The sequence below is a fragment of the Marmota monax genome, unplaced genomic scaffold (assembly GCF_021218885.2).
Source record: "Marmota monax isolate L192 unplaced genomic scaffold, Marmota_monax_Labrador192_F-V1.1 WCK01_AAM20220418_F8-fsc00073, whole genome shotgun sequence".
Taxonomy (NCBI): Eukaryota; Metazoa; Chordata; class Mammalia; order Rodentia; family Sciuridae; genus Marmota; species Marmota monax.
Window position 1 is genome coordinate 9,316,777 of NW_026692846.1, and position 17,071 is coordinate 9,333,847.

A 17,071-nucleotide genomic window follows, 5' to 3' on the forward strand; every position below is an offset into this window, starting at 1 on the left:
GACTGGAAAATAGGTACAACTATTTTCACAGAAACTAATAAGCCACAGGGATAATTTTGCAACAGCAAGTCCCGAGGAGTGGCATGTCCAGATATTCCTAGTGAAGAACTCATTCTGGATGTGTCTTGGAAAATGTATTGGAGAGAGGCCAAGAGACACTTGGAATATTAGCCCCAGAGAATACAGTGGGGCTGGAGAACATGTCACAGTCAGGAGCTACACAGGGAGTCGTACTGATTTCTCCCAATTTTCCGGCCTGAGCCATTACACAGAATGGTATGCCATCTAATGAAGCACAAAGTTCCCTAGGGAGATGAAATCTGGGGTAGGAGAAAAAATCATGAGTACATGAAAAATTTAAGTAAAAAGGCCTGTTTGTTTATTGGTTATAGTTAGTATAAGAATTGCTTAGTTAAATCAGCAATCTGTATGGGAATTTCCCAGTGTTCTCAAGCATTCTGTCTACCACAGTGCATCCTAAGGACAGTCAGTTCCCGAGGCCTACTTACTTCTATAAGATCCTATGTTATTCCCAACATGTGGAAAGCCTCTGAAACACAGCTCTGGGACACAGGTCTTGGGAGATATTATCTGAATGAAAGTTTCACCAGGGCAAATAATTTCAAGAAATTCTAAGATTTTTTTTCCCCTCATATATGTTCACAAGGCCCAATATCATGTTAAAAGCCTATAGAGATGTCTGTTTTTAAAAAGTGTATTTTTTCTAGGATTTTTTTGTACTTAAATTCCCCATATACACTTCCGTATGCTAGAGCTTAGTGTTTCTAGAAGTACATCCCACAGAATGCTCTGTTAATAGCAGAGGGCTGAGCATTCTGTGGAATGTACTTCTGGAAACACCAAATTCTAGCATAAGGAAGAAGAAAGGTTCTGAAGTCACAGCTGCATGGATTTCCATTCATTTGTTCATTGATTCCACAAATACTAATTGATGACCTATTACATGGAGTGCACTATTCTTCATACAGCGAAAAGAGAAATTAGGGAAAATGATAAAGTTGTCTGGCCTTCTCTAAGTGAAGAATGTGTTGATCATTCCGGGAATGAAGCGCAGGGGATAGTGCAAGCTGAAACCTACTAAGGAGGAGCATCAAGTTAGCAAGGAGGTGCTGGATGAAGAGCTGAGGGAGGTGCGGAAGGAAACCCTGTGACCTTCTGGGCACAGGGTACACGGAGTTTAAAGATTCCAACCTGAACTAGGAGATGAGAGAGCCTGAGGACAGGAGAGATATGGGGAGCCTCAAGCCTGGATACCAGCCCTTTGCAGTGTGGAGAGGGAGCCGCATTCCCTGCACCTCCAGCTGGAGTGGATGATCATTCAACTTGCTTTCTAGGATGCCGTGAAGCTTAAATAAGGCCTCTTATGTACAATGCTTACTATAGGACCTGGCTCCTAGAAAACATCTGATAGGACTATTATTGCTTCCCAGTTAAGAGTACAAGCAGGAACTGTCCTACCAGGATTTGAGTCCTGCTGATGGCTTTTGCTGCCTGGGTCATGTTCTACAGAAGACTCTGTCATGCAGCAGAACCTCAAAGTTAAAGAGACCCTGAGAACCAATGGCTGAAACCAGCTTTTCTGCCAGCCTCCCCACAGAGGCCTCAGACAAGGTGTGGGCTTGCAGAAAACCGGAAGGAGTGCATCCTGCAGGCTTGTGTTGACTTCGTGACTTCCCTCTTCTTTCTTCTCATTTAATTCTTCAAATCATCCTGTGAAGTATGTAGTATTATATTTATGGTTGAGAAAATTGCAACTCTAAAAGCTGAATTCACAAGTCTGAGGCCACATAGCCAATACAGCAGAGATTTTGAAACTCATTCTGTGTGACTTCAAAACCCACACACCTTCCAGTACCCAATGCTACCTCAATGTTCCCGGAACACATATTTCTTTTATCTCTTCAGTAACACAGAAGTGTGGGGACTCACAAACAATACCAAGTTCTTTGGATGCTACTAAAATATAAAGTCTAAAATGCTACCCATCGAGTTTTTTTTTTAATCCCAACTTTGCTAGGTTGATACATTACCACCATAAGACTTTGCATAAAATCATGCTCCTGTTATTTAGTAACATTTTGAACTTAAGAGCATCAATGCATTATCAATATAAGTGATTTGGATAAAGGGCATGACTGTGCAGTACTCAGAACTAAATGTCAAAAAGAGGATGAGCAAGTAGAATTTCTTCACTGAAAGATTTCCTCATGTTCTTGAAGCTATAGTGGTGACACATTGGCTTAGAAAAACACCCTGTAGTGACCATAGTACATTCAGCTGGTCTCAAGGGCTGCAAATCCCCTGCTGCTCTTGCAGGAGACTGTGAGATCTTCGCCCTGCCTTTGTCTTGAATACCACTGGCAGGAACCAGGCAGGAAGTGTGACCTCACACTGGCTCTGCCTATGTTATGTAGGCGGTTTTTAAAAGAAAACAAGAAGGGGCTGGGGGGGGGGTGCGGTGTGAGGCTGGCTTTCCCAAGGACTACACATTCCTCCCTTCTAGGAAACAGTCGCCTGAGCACCAGACTTCTGCACACTGCAGTCATGTGCACAACAAGTATTAGGAGAGGGAATGGAAATTCCTTTTTCAAGAGGCCTCGGCACCTGTTGGCGTTCTGATGTTTTACTTTCAGTCGAAGAACAGCTCAGTCCTCGCTTTCTCTGCTATCAACCACAGGGAGCATCACATTTCCGTAATTATTTTGTCATTTATTAATTGGAAGAAGAGATCAGGGATTCCCTCCGGAAGGAGCACGTATGGGCAAAGTATTTTTTCGAGCAACATGTGTTGCTTGGAAGGAACTGGTAAACAGACTCTGTTTCTTGAAAGGTTCTAGAGCTCTAACTGTTTCACTGTTACTAATTCTCAATTAACTGTCAGCGTACTACCTGTAGAGTGCCACTATATTTAAAGACATAACAACAAGACCTTACTTTCTGTTGCAGGGTTTGTTGGCTTAAAATGAGCTTAAAGGGCTGGGGACACAGCTCAGTGTGAGCCCTGGGTTCAACTCCCAGTACAAGGGGGAAAAAATAAACAACACCTAGTGCTTGAAAAATACTAGCATTGGGCAATATAGGGTAATCTATGTTGGACAAATTGATATTATGTTGATCAAAAATGAAAATGACAAATGATATACTAATGTATTAGATTGTAAACAATATTTTTTTTATTACTAACAAGTGAAATTTACCAACGTGCGTTTTTTAGATTTAGAGATTTTTGTCCAAGGAATGCTAGCAAGTTCATTTAACATCCATAAAGGGTACTTACTATAAGCTGAGTTCTATAATTCCTAACAAGGTTTTTATGTAATTTATTAAAACAATAAGCATGGAGCTTGAGAATCACCTGATGAATTATTGTGTTAAAACCACAAAAACAATCCTTTGCACTTCGATAACTTGGACAGAGGCGGTGACTCAGAAACATAGTCCTACTTCACAAAGCTTGAGTAGATTGATATTTACACATTTCAGTAGTCAATAGCAGGTAGATCTATTTGATGAGAGGTAAGTGATCAAAGATTATATAATTTATACACTTTTATATGTGCTGAATTGGTAACCAACAAAGTAAATTAAATGCTCACAGGAGCCGAGTTCTGAAATCTTCCCAGTGTTATGCTATTTTTAGTGCAATGATGCTTATGCTATTTAGGAATGTCCAGCCTGATATCAGACTGATAATAACTACAAAGAAAGCCCTGACCCTCTGTGACTACCTGTCAGTGGCTCAAGTTGTTTGGACAAAAGACAGACACCATCCCCAAGCACAGCTGGAAACTTGATAATAAAGTTGATTTGCGCTGGATGGTTTAAATACGAATCAGTTTGTTTGGAGTTTTCTGGAAGCAGTCATTTTTCAGACTTCCTGGTTAAATAACTGACTTTCATTATTATATTTGGATGACAAATCAACCTTTGTAAGTCTGGCTTTCCCAAGTAAAACGTTATCCTTATTTAAAGAAAAAGATGATTCAGTGTCCCAAGACAATGGAAGATAGAACACAAAATCACTGAGGCAGATACAACCTTACAGAAACCCCACAATCTGGTCTCCTGCCTTCAATCCTATATCTCTGTACTATTTCAGTAAACAAATATGACTAGTGCAATTAGTAGATGCCATCTGTTTTGGCATCATTTTTCTATTTTTGATATATAGTCCATCTTTTGCTTTTTTTTTAAACATCTTTTGCAGAAAATCTGTGAAGTTTGAACAAGCGGCCTTCCCAAGATGTACCGAATATCTCAACTGATGTCAACACCAGTAGCAAGTAAATGTAGGAGAACTGCTATACGCAATTATCTTTTGAACGATTAGACGCCTTTTAGCAATTTCCTTGCTTTGATTTTGCTGATACTTAGACCATTAACCATCTGTCAGTAGCTTAGCTTCTTAAATGCCAGTGTGCGCCACTGTGATGATTTTGACTTCATTTCTTTCCTTGAGAGAAATGTGGTATTTTTTTTCGTAGAAAAAAATTCACTACTTTTTTAGATGCCTGTGCATAAATGTGAAAGGAGATTGTTTATCAGCTACTATTAAGATGCAAAACTGTCCATAAAAAATGCTGAATGATTTTGATAGCTACTTGCAGAAAATAAGGGCGTTGTTAAAAGGGTACTGGTTTCAAGTTTCTTCCTTCCTCTTGTTATTTTCTCCCCAAACCTCAATTCTAACCCTCCCTCACACACCCACGATTTTCTCCTGACAAATCAACCAGCCCAATCTGAAAGTCTAAATTCCTTTCTTTGTCTTGGTGATTGTCAGTCATGGAATCCAGTCTCTTGGAGCCTGTCTGTTATAAGTATTGACATATCTCTGCACAGTATTAAATGCTGTTTTGGAGTTTAGAATATTAATCTGTAGCAATTCTCCCCAGGGGAAGTTGCCAGGCCCACTGTTAAGCTGGACTCAATGAATAGGTGACTTTTTTTTTAATGAGGAATACTCATAGGCTTCCAACATTGGAACATTGCATATTTAAAAACAAAACAAATGAAACACCTTTATTCTCTCTCTCTCCTCACCCCACTAATGTGTTCTGCTCACAACTTTACAGAACTTTCTTAAAATGCACTAAGGAGGGAGAATTGGGGCTGATGACTGAATTTCTCAGATTACTGAGTAAACTACAGTAACTAAGTCTTTGGGCAATTGACATTGGTCTCTTCCCTACTCGATGCTTTCTTCCTTCCTTTCACAAGCTCATTTTGATGCCAAGGACTTATTATTGCCTCATCTTACACTGAGGAACCTCTAAAGCACTGCTGTAAGAAGGGACAGAAACTGGAAGCCCCAACACCCTTTCTTTCTTCCCATGGGGGCCTGGTGACAAGTTGTGTTGGGCTGATTGGTAGCAAGGATGGGCTAGCTGAAGTCTTCTTGCTTAGGCTGAGACACCAACCGTCTCATTGCCACCATTGTCAGGATCCTGTGTCTTGGTGAGGTGCCATGAATTCGTCTCCCATTTGCATTGCAGGCTCCACCAGGTCCAACAGAGAATGTACTGGAGAGCTGGCTCCCTCTTGTATTTTCCCAAGGTATGCCGCCGAGCTTTTCACCATCAAATCCAATTCCCTTCCTGTATGTCTTATTTTGTCCTGATTTGAAAATATCATTTGAGCGATCATCTGGTTTTGATGTGGTTATATATTTTCAAGCACAAACAAAACAAAAACTAATCTGAGGACAGATTTTATTTTTGATTTTTTTTTTTTAGTGTGAATGTGTAGGCAGATATAAATTGCTTCTTTCTTGAGTGGAGAAGCTATAGTGAATACTGATGAATGGTCACTTTTTCTCACATCAATGGTTTCTCTCTTTTTATTTATTTATTTTTTTTTTAGATATACATGACAGTAGAGTGTATTTTGACGTATTATACATCCGTAATTGTCTCTTAAATATGTCTTCCTAGCTCATGTTATAAAGCCATATTATTTTACACCAAAGCATAAGCTGCCTCAGTTTCACACTTCACTCACACAAGTAGATGCTACCATCGTGTTCAAGTAGTACACAGACTCTTCTTTCCTTCCTTCCCTCCCTCCTTCCTTACTTCCTTCCTTCCTTTTTTCCGGACCCTCGGAAGTTTAACTTTCCCATGCATTTTGTGAAATGAGCCCATAAAGGGGTCAGACACTGATATTAGAACTTGCCCCTTCCAGTAAATTAATTCTAGGGTTCCTGAGCTACCAAAAGAGTCAGCTCTGGTTGAATGAACAGGACTGTGGACAGAACACATGCTTTAGAGTCAGATCAACCAGGTCCACCCACATCATAGCTCTGCCACATACAAGCTGTGGAAAATATCCAAGTAATTTGCCCTTCTGCATCTCATTTTTTCCCTGCTGTACAAGGTTGTGAACAGTGATACTTATATTTAGAGAGATTAACGAAGAGCAGACAAGAAAATGTGTGTCCAGACCCATGATAAGTTCCAATAAATAATACCTATTAAAACAGCATTTCCTTAAGAACTTGGGTGCATATATTAATCATGGATAGGCTTTTAAATTGAAAACAAAAGGGATTCAGTGGAGCATGAGGGAGATTTATTGAAGAAGGGTGTGCTCAAGTCCCCTCCAGCCTCACAGAGGGCTTGTTCCCTCACCCACTCAGTGGCCATCCTTAAGGAGCTCATTAGTGCTCCATTGATGTGGGATTAATTGTATACTATACTGTTTTTTTTTTTAAGACCCTAGCAGTGTTTGTCCCTTCACCAATGCCAGTCAATCTTTGTGATACCCTAGAAAGCTGAGCTCCAGGCTCTTCCAAAGCCTGGTCAGTCACTTCTCAAAGCAAGACAAGACTTGGTCTTTGGGCAGTTGAGTTAGTTGTTGGCTTTGTGTGAGATTGGAGTTCTGAAACCAGCTCGAAGGGACCTTCTGGGAAAACTCAGCTTTTGCAATTATTACAGCAGAATTGAAGAGTTACATCAAGATCTAGAGGCAATTGTGCTACACCTCAAAGTGTTGGGGGAAGCAGCTCTTTCTTACTATAGTGTGGGTGTCTGGAAAAACATCTCTATTTTGTCTACAATCAAGACAGAGGAGACAAAGTCAAGAGGAGTAGAAAGGGGAGACACCTGGGGTGCAAGAGACTGCTGTTGACCCACATTCAAGGTTGAAACCTTGGGAGTTAGAGGGCTCATGGAAATGCAGGTCTGGAAGTCTGTATCTCCTACATGTCCAGTGCATTAGAGTCACCCTGTTGATTTTTGTTTGTTTGTTTGTGTGTGGTTAGGCAACTGAACCCAGGATCTTACCCATGCTATGCAAGTGCTCTACCATAGAGCAACATTCCCAGCCCTTTTAAAAAGGAAAATTAACTTTGAGACAAGGTCTCATTAAGTTGCCCAGGCTAGCCTCAAACTTGGAATCCATCTGCCTCAATCTCCCAAGAAACTGGGATTTCAGGTGTGTTCCAGATTAATTCTTGAGGAGGCAAAATGGTATAGAGGAAAAAATCACAAGGTAGGAGACAAAAGATGTAGATTCTTATCTTGCCTCTTCCAATTACAAGTCTTAAGATCTTGAACAATTAACTATCCTACTGGAGTCTCCATTTTCTAAACTATTAAGAAAGGGAACAATAACCAAAAATGAGGTGAGTCAGTGCATATCTGCAAAGTAGACTCTCCTGTTGATTCCCAAGCATCTCTACCTGTACTGTTCAAAATTTTCATCACAGGTTCGAATTAAGGACATATTAATTCTAGGGATAACAGTTTTGAACAACATTATGTAAATACATTAAAAATGTCATGGTGTAATCCGAGTCCTCCCAAATTCCAAAAGCACAAAACTTGGGTCGTTCAAATACTAGGCAATAGATTTAGTTCATAGCACCTGGACGATGGAAGATAGAGGTGTTAACCTTCCATGTAATGATGACATGATGATATTTTATCTTCATAGCAACTCTACAAGGTTGGCTTTGGGTAAAGCTTGTTATATAGGTTTGCATTTACAGAAAGCTAAATCTTAGGGTGTATAAATAATTAGCAAGTGGCAGAATCAGGATTCAATCTCAATTTTAAACCCACCTTTATCTCTATAAAAGACTTTTGTTATTTGTCTTTATTATATATTGACCTTCTAAGGTAATTGGGTGATTGATCCTAAAGGGTAATTTATCCTAATGCCGGGTGGGGGATTGTGATTAAGTATATGGGAGAAAGTCTGGAAATTGATAATCGATTCAGTTGTATGATGATAAGTTGGTGGTGACTATAGAAAAATAAAGAAAAGAATCAGGCTAACATGACTTGGGCTTCATCATTAAAGACATGATTCTATAATGAGGGAGATGAGAGTCCCAATCTTCTCTAGACAGTCACATTTAAAAGGCTGGGTTCCATGCTGGGCACAATACATGAAAAGATGATTTAAAAGCTGAAAAATAGAGAATACCAGTCAAAATATGATCGCAAAGAGATCAAAACCACATTGTATCATATAAAGTCAAGTTAAATGAACTGGAAAAGTTTTAGTGTGGAAAACAGAGAACCCATGCAGGACACAGAATGTGTCTTCCTGAAGCGGAGTGGCTGTTAGGTGGAAGGAAAAGAGACGTTATAATTTCTCAGTTATAGTGAGAAGAGTAAGGATGTGGCAGATGGCACTCAAGATAAGGGGGGCCGAAGGGAATCATTGGTTTCCAACATCCCAGAAAGGCTGTTTTGCAATTTTTCCACCCAAGAAAATGGACTCATGTCAAAAGTGAAGGCTCATCGTGTGGGGAAGATGCTGCTTAGCCACATCGTTTTCACCGAAGTTTAAAATAGAAAGAGGCACTACACGTTGTGTGGTTCAACGCTGAATCCCAAAAGGCCAGAGTGACAGCGTGAGGGTCCAGGAAGTAACCAATAGAGCAAATGGGAAGCGGTCCCCTTTCTTCCCGGGAGCTGGGCACTGCAGCTGTGTGGCTGCAGCATGGCGCCCTCACAGACCCTCTGTGCTCCCTCTCCAGCCTGGCCTTCGACTTCCTGGACGGTGGGAGTCCCTTTGAATGCTGCTCCATCGACCCCTTGACAGGCTCCCATTACACCTGTCGCCGCAGCCCTAGACTCCTCACCAATGGCTACTATGTGTGGACGGAGGACAGCTTCCTCTGTGACGAAGACGGCAACATAACTCTGAACCCTTCCCAGACCACCGTCATGTACAAGGAGAACCTGGTCAGGTAAGTGGAGGCTGTTACCTAAGGGGGGGCTCAAGTCCCCTCCAGCCTCAGAGGGCTCGTTCCCTCACCCACTCAGCGGCCATCCTTAAGGGGCTCATTCGTGCTCCAGATTGTGGGGACCAACGGCTAGGAAGGGACAATGATGGCTGACTTGAAAACGAGCGAAAGTGAAGTGAAGTGATCCAGGTGCCGGGTAGGAATCTGTGTGGGGGTGGTGGAAGGAAAGAGCAGGAGGCCAGTTTACCTGGGTACAGGTTGAAAACAGGCATTCTAGAGCTGGTGACGGCGGACTGGAGTGTTAGAGATGTGAGGTATTAGGTGGTGTAGGCAAGGGAAGAGAGCACAGATGTGGGATTCTGAGAAACCAATACGCGTCGGGCAGTGCAGGTAGCTCAGGAGGGTCCAGCTATGGTGGGAAGGGAAGGAGTGTCTGTGGGAAAGCAGGCTGAGCACCAAGGTGGGGTCCCCACCAGGCTCAGGCATGTGGGCTCCAGTCCCTACATCAGGAAGAGCCACTGATTAGTTCTCAGAAGGACAGCAGTGATTGCTGTTCAGAGGATGGACTGGCGGGAATCCAAGTGGAAAGCGAGTAGAAGAGAAAAAACTGAAGGCAGGGTACCACAGACTGAGAGGACGTGGGACTAGGATAAGAGGGAGGGAGGCACATAGACAGGATGGCAAAGGGGCAGGGTCCGGATGCTTTTCAGGTGGGAGTTCAGAAAAGGAAGGGCACTTTGATGAAGTGTGGGACCCTGGCATTGTCAACTGGCACCAGTCACCCAAAGCAGAAATCAAAGAAAGGTGTATTTGGAGGAAAGAAGACAAATGGATTCCCTTTGGATCAGGGAATTTGGGCAATCAGGTCTATTTTCTTTTGCTGCAAAACCACCCACATGCTGACTGCATCACTCAGCTATTGACTCAACAATCCTGTGTCACTGATCCAGAGTGAATCCATTCATCTTCTTCCCTCCAAACACACCCTTCCTTTATTTCTGCTTTGGGTGATTGGTCCCATTTCACATCCAGCTGACAAAGCCAGAGTTCACTTCCTGAAAGAGCCCGTCCTTTTCTGGAACTCCCATATCAGAACAGTGACAAAATCCTAGTGATACACAACAGCTAGACCACTTTTTGTAGTTGGGCTGAGTTTCTGCTTACACTCCACTGGAAGACCCTGTGGCTCATGGCTGCACCTGGTGGCAAGAGATCAGGGAAATATAGCCTAGTGTGTACCCAGGAAGAAGAGCAGAATAGTTACGTAGAAAGTTTATTGCTTCTGCTACAGTGGCTAAGGCAGATGAGTCGACTGCCCAAGGCTACTTAGAGTCGCTCTCCTCCTCTTCGTTCTTATGGCCACTGTCTTTCTACAGACCACCATCCCTTCTTGCTTAGGTCTATGCAGTTGGTCATAGCACTCTGACTGTCTGGGATTACCCACCTTCCAGGACCTCTCCAGGCTGCTGCACAGTGGCTTTCTGACATGGCCCAGGGACCTCCTTCAGGAGAATTTTACCCCATTTCTTTTTCTCCCAATTTACCTTAATCATAACTACCAATGTTTGTTAAATAAATGAAAAACCAATATCATTTCTTATTTGCTGTATGCTAGATACTATCTCAACCATTTAAGTACACTCTCATTTGATTCCAACTCCTGCTCTACTCTGACTTGGATTCTAGTATCACCATTTCCATGAATACACGGGAAACATAAGTCCAAGTAAGTAACTTCCCCAAGCTTGCAGAGCTAGTAAATGGAACCAGGATTCCAAAACAGGTTCTCTGACCTGAGAGAACAAGTTTCTAACCACCACTTTTAACTCGATCCTATTGTAGAGATATTCTTGACCTTACAGATGATGTTTTATCCATACATTTTGTTCTCAAATTTGATAGGTGTTCATCCCAATAATAGGTGCTTAATGAAGACTTGCTGGGTGAATTAATCAATATATGAGTACATAGAAATTTTCTAATTACTGCTTAATCAACTTAAGATGATCTCATTTTAGAACCTGCAAGAAACTTTCAAATTTGATTCATTTTCACAAGGTAGTTATTCATGATCATGAACTCTATCATTTTTCTTAACTTGCTGTTACTTGAAATTGATGACAGAGAGAGTGAGCCCCCAAACGAGTTTCTCATCCAAGGCCCCATTCCTGCCAAGGTTCCCTAGGACTGAGGTCACCCTCGTGGGGAACCAACAGGAAAAACAATGCTCAAGGCCTGCTGCAATCCATGTGAATATGAGAGTGCAGTCAGTTCCAAAGACACCTTGAAGGCAGCTAGAGATGCCCATGGCAGGGAGGCTTGCTGTAATGGGAAAAGTGTCCCGTTTCCTCTTTGCCCTTCTGGGCTTTGCTTCAGGCCCTGATTATCTTCTCCAGGGTGTGCATAATGCAGGCTCAGCACATCCCAGCTTGGCTGAAACCACCTTGTGTTGCTGTATATTTTGAATATCCTTTCTGTCCTTGGTCTGGCCCCTTTGAGTCATTCTCTGTGGCCAAGAATCTTTTGGAAATGCAAACCCAAGCAGGTCACCACACTTTACCTCCCTTGACATGCTCCTGAGGTTGGTCTCCTTTTGCATTAACATTAAATCTTGCCTCATTCCCCAAATAGACAAGGTTCTTCACTATCTGCCCATGTTTACCTTTCCAGCCACAATTCCTAGCGTGACCTAATGAGACCCACTTGTCCATCAGTGAGCAGGGCATGCTCTTGCAACTTGGAACTCACTCCACAAAGCCTCCTTCAATTCTCAGTGAGCGATGCCTTTCCCCATGCTCCCCAGCCTGCCTCTGGAGAGGCATATACCCCCTACTTACAAGCACATACCCCCTAATTTTTTGGTGATCTAGACCAGACTGGAAGCCAGGCTGTCCACTTGATAGCTGGATGACCTCAGTCGGGTAACTTAACCTCTTTAGGACTCAGTTTCCTTAATGCAAAAATGGAGTAATCATAGTGCCCCCCTCATAGGGCTGCTTGAAGGTAACCTGAATATCCAGGTAAAGACTGAGAAACCCACCTGGACACAACAGATTCTAGGAAAGCACCAGCTAGACCTGCATTGTTTGTCTTTCTCTTAGAGTAGACTGTGACCTTTGTGTACACATGGTTTAGTCTTTAGCTCATATCCTTGACATTGATCCAAGGACTTGGCACATGGTAGAATTTTAATTAACTTCTGTGGAATTAATGGAGTGACCAGACTCGCTCTCTAGACATGGGGCACTGTTTCACACCTGCAGTGACTGCTGTTCACAGTTTACCAGGCCACTTTCGTTTCCTCCCAGAATATTCAGGAGAAAGAAGAGAGTCCGCCGCTCCCTTCCTTCTCTCTTCAGCCTCAGTGCCTCCCAATCCTGGCTGTGTGGAAGTGTCTTGGGTGATTCTGATACTTCCCCCCATGAGGACATCTGGCTGGAGGGTGCCAGGAGGCTGGATTCATACCACAGCAGCGAGAATGGTGAGTTTGAGTATTAATTTCCAGAATGAGGCGTCATCCAAATTGGTAGTGGCAGCCATGTGGTCCAGGACCAAAGTCAGATCCAAAGGTGAGAGTGAATTTGATAAAGAGGATGGACCACATTAAAAATTTACCCAAATTCTCTCCACAGGACTTATATGATGGAAATGTGTAGGTGTCCCTGTGGCACAGAACACCCTGATGTTAATGTGTAGAATAGTAAGTTGATAATGCTCAGGAAATACTCTCACTTCCCTGAAGCATCTTTTCCTGTATGGGATACTGGTGGAGAAATGATACTGGAGTCAGATTTAAAAGACCTCTATTAGAGAAGGTGTACTGGATTCAGGGTTCAAGTCCTAGTCTGGACACATTGGGATAATTACTTTGCTGCATCTCAATTTCTTCTTTGAAAAACAAGATACATACATATATGTGCATATATATTTCTCTTGAAATAGATAACATCTCATATAACATAAATTGCATATATTGCATAATAAAAATATACATAAATATGTGCTTATGTGTGCATACATGCAAACATGTATAACCACAATAATGTAATGCCAAAGCATATTTTCTTATTTATTCACTCATTTTTTCAAACTTCCTGACTGATTACCTGCTCTGTTGGCAGTCATACTAAGCACATATTCCTCAAAGTTGAATAAGACATGACTCTAATCTTGGTAAACTCCTGGTTGAAGATAGGGAGGTAGGTGTGTTTGCAAATAATTGCAGTATGACACCTTCAGCACTGTAGCAGAGGCATGAGCCATGTGCAGAGAGAATGCCCGGCAGTGAGCCAGGGAAAGCAATATTAGCTCTGCCTGGAGGAGCCTGGAGGATCTCAGAGCAGGCAGCATCCTAGAAGGTGTTAGGAGATATGTGGGCTCGCTTGGTGGAGATGAACTAGAAGGATATTTCTAGCTTCCCCGTTCCATCCTCCAAATTGCTGAGAGGATGGGCTTCCCAAGACAAGTATGTAGCCTTGCTATTCCTTCTTAATATACAATTTCTTTCAATTTTTCATATTTCCCAACCAGAAATGGATTAATTGTGCAGGATTCAGTGCAAAATAAAATTCAGGGCATCTCATTAAAAAAAAGGTTCAGGAGTTTCAAATGTGGACAGCAGAGTGTTAAACCAAGGGTGAAGCCCTCTGGGCATGGGGCCTCTACGGTTGCACTTCTCCCATGCCCTGCCACTGTCCTGACTTCAACTTCATCTTCTTTTCTTCCAAGCATTCCACTCAGACCACTCTCATCTGCCCTGAGTTTCTCAATGGACCACAGTCTTCCTGTCACTGTTCTCAGGTTGCTTACTCTACCAGAATCCATTCCTTCATTCATTTGGGAGATTTCATTGAAGGCCAGCCATGTGGCAGGAGGAGCCTGGAGGATCTCAGAGCAGGCAGCATCCTAGCAAGTGTTAGGAGACACGTGGGCTTGCTTAGACAGAGTGGCGACAGAAACAGACAAAATTACTTATTCTCATGGAACTTGCTTGTGTGTGTGTGTGTGTGTGTGTGTGTGTGTGTGTGTGTTGGGGAGAGATGGACAATAAGTAAATTATATAGCATGTTAAGAATATGAGTGGAATGAAGAACAACTCAGGGTGAGGTGATGGGGATTGCAGGCTGAAATAAGGTGGCCAGGGAAGGCCTCCTTCAGTAGGACTTTGAGCAGAAGCAAAGCCTCTGGGTAGGCATCTGGGGAGGAGGCATCCAGGTGAGGCAAGAGTGAGTGCAGAAGCTCTTGGCCAGGAAGCTGCTTACTGGATGGGGGAGTGGAGGGAGGTGTGTGTGTCCCAGTGTAAGTGGGGAAGGAAGGAGAGCCAAGGGGCCATGTCCAAGGCTGGGCCTTCTGTGCCAAGCAAGCTGAGATGCCACTGGGGATTTTGATCAAGAAATAGCATGATTCAAGTTACATTCTGACAAGAAAACTCTGGCTGCCCGGTTCAGATTAGATGTCAAATGTGAGAGACAGACACCGAATCTGGTGGGGTTTGGAGTGATTTCCAATGGGGAAGAGGCAGCTGGAACTAAGATGATTGCAGAGGAGGGTGAGAAGGACTGGGATTCTGGACACATTTCAAAGGCAGAGTCATTTGGATTTTCCCCATGTGGGCTGTGAGAGGAAAAGAGATATCAAGGGGTTGTTATAGGCTGAGCATTTTACAGTCTGTCTTGCTTAAATGTATTAACCTTGTTTACGTCCACTATCTTGTTTAAATATCCCCCAGTCCCTTAAGAAGTAGGTCACATTATCATATTTATTATAATTAGGATGAAACTGAGGCTTAGGGTTAAGTAACCTGCCCATGTTCATTTAACTTATAAACATCAGAGCTGGAATTCAATCAAGGTCTGCCTTTGCTCTTTGCCAAGAAGGGTTTTACCCTCCTTTTCAAGGTCAAATCCAGCATGTATCTCATAGCCCAGGTTCAAAGAACAAGCAAGTTTAGTCATATAATACAGTCGCAAATAATTTAAGTGCACTGTCATTGTATGTCTACTAATTTTCTCAAACTGGTTCCTGGACATAAAGCAAAAGTTACATAATCTTTTTAAAATTTTTAAATTTACAGTAATTATAAGTGCATACAAAATTGCAAAAAAACAACAACAACAACAACAAAAAACCAGTACAGAGAGTGCCTGTGTACCATTCATCAAGTTTCACCCACTGGTAACAATTTATACAACTATAGAATATTATCAAAACCAGGAAATTGTCATTGACATGATACATGAAGATTCCACCAGATTTTACACCCACTTATGTGATTGTGTGTAATATTTAATACATTTTAAAAATAAAACAAGTGCTTATTAAATGAAGAAACAATTCCATAATATGAACAAAGGATTAATTTAAGTCAAATACATTTTTCCCCCCTCACAACAACAAAGAGGTACCTGCAGGAAGAGGAGAAAAGAAAGGCAGGAACACAGAATGAACGTGGAAAGAGAGACTGGGTGGTGGAGGACCTGCTGTGCACTCTGAGGACTGGAATTTACCTAACTAATCGAGGGTAATTTTGAAGGATCTTAAGCAGGTTGACATTCATCAGATATAGATTTTCAGTTACCTTCTCAGTATCACGGCATGAAGACAGGATGAGGGGTAACTAGTGGGACTCGAGTACAATTGACCCTAACCAGCACAATGAGAAAGTGGCTCTGGAATCAGAGCCCAAAAAAGATTTAAGAAAAATCTTTCAGAGTAGAATTAAAAGGCTGGTGACACATTATATGTGGTGGTGGTAAAGTGGGAGAAGGTAAAGAAAATTGATGTTTTTACTTTGGAGGGCTGCATAAAGCTGGCGACAGTAGGCAGGGTGCGTTTTGAGCTGGATGGACCCGAGTTCAAGTCCTTGGACCATCTCTTTCTACTTAAGTGGTCTTGGGAAAGTTATAAAAAACCTCTTGGAGCCTCCATTTCTTCATATTTCAAAGAGGAAAAATAATAGCCTATACAATTGCCATGGGAACAAAATGCAGCAACCCATAAAAAGTACCGAGTTAGCACAGGGGCTGGCATTCTGTTCAGTGTGTACAGCTCTGAAAACAGAGGACTCAGGTCAGGAAGAGAGACGATGAATTCTATTTCATAAGGGCTGAATCTGATGTACTTAGGAAAGATGCCAAGTCAAGGTGTGAGAAAAGTTCAGGAGTTAGGAAAGGATCTGAGACAGTGGTTTGAAAGTCAACCTGAGAAGCAGTACAGGTCTCTAGAACAGTGGGGTCTCCCCAAGAAACCAAGTGAATGAGCAGAAAGGAACAACTCAGAGTCATGGGTGCTGTGGACCATCACCATCCCAGCAGATCCACATCTGGGGCGACACCACTTCCTGGGGAACCCCAAGGAGAGCTGCTGTTCTTATTGCCACTTTCTAGAGGAGGAGGCTGAGGCAGATCCATGCTTTTCATGAGGCCACACAGTTAGGAAGGAGCATGGCCAGGACTCCACCTTAAGCAAGTGACCCTGTGCTCTTAGGCACTGTGGGTCACGGGGGAGAGGCTCACAGGCCAAGAACCAGAGGAACCAGTATGCCATGGAATATAAAGAGATGTCTAGTGACGTCTGAGAAGCCGTCAATCCAAGAGTCCTGTGGCCTACAAGAAGCCTCTGGTGAATAAGTTACCTACTAAATCTTGGCACAAGCACCTTCAGTAATGAAGGGCTTTCAATACTTTTTAATTGAGATATAACTCACCTCCTATAAAAATTACCATTTTAATGTATACAATTCACTGATTTTTTTAGTATCATCTCAAGATAGGTTATGCAACCATGACCACCTTCTACTTCCAGAATACTTCCTCACCCCAAAAAAGAAACCCACACTCACCAGAGGTCATGCCC

General features: G+C 42.5%; 1 protein-coding gene across 14 annotated transcripts in view; it reads left to right on the top strand.

The window, feature by feature from the left end:
- Positions 1-2,450: 2,450 nt before the first annotated feature.
- The window catches only part of Tmem71 (transmembrane protein 71), a 39,680-nt gene continuing 25,059 nt past the window's right edge, over positions 2,451-17,071 (top strand). For 6 of the 14 annotated variants that reach the window (XR_006852606.2, XR_006852605.2, XR_006852604.2 and 3 more), the window contains exons 1-5: positions 2,455-2,714; positions 4,229-4,310; positions 5,514-5,574; positions 9,008-9,220; positions 12,526-12,698. Coding sequence is in view for 10 of the 14 variants with exons in the window: in XM_046449146.2 (XP_046305102.1) it covers positions 4,265-4,310; positions 5,514-5,574; positions 9,008-9,220; positions 12,526-12,698 (493 nt within the window). In the remaining 4 variants the exon portion in view is untranslated. Of the gene's footprint in view, positions 2,827-4,228; positions 4,311-5,513; positions 5,575-9,007; positions 9,221-12,525; positions 12,699-17,071 lie in introns of all 14 variants that reach the window. The other 8 variants (XM_046449152.2, XM_046449150.2, XM_046449151.2 and 5 more) reach the window with 6 other exon arrangements.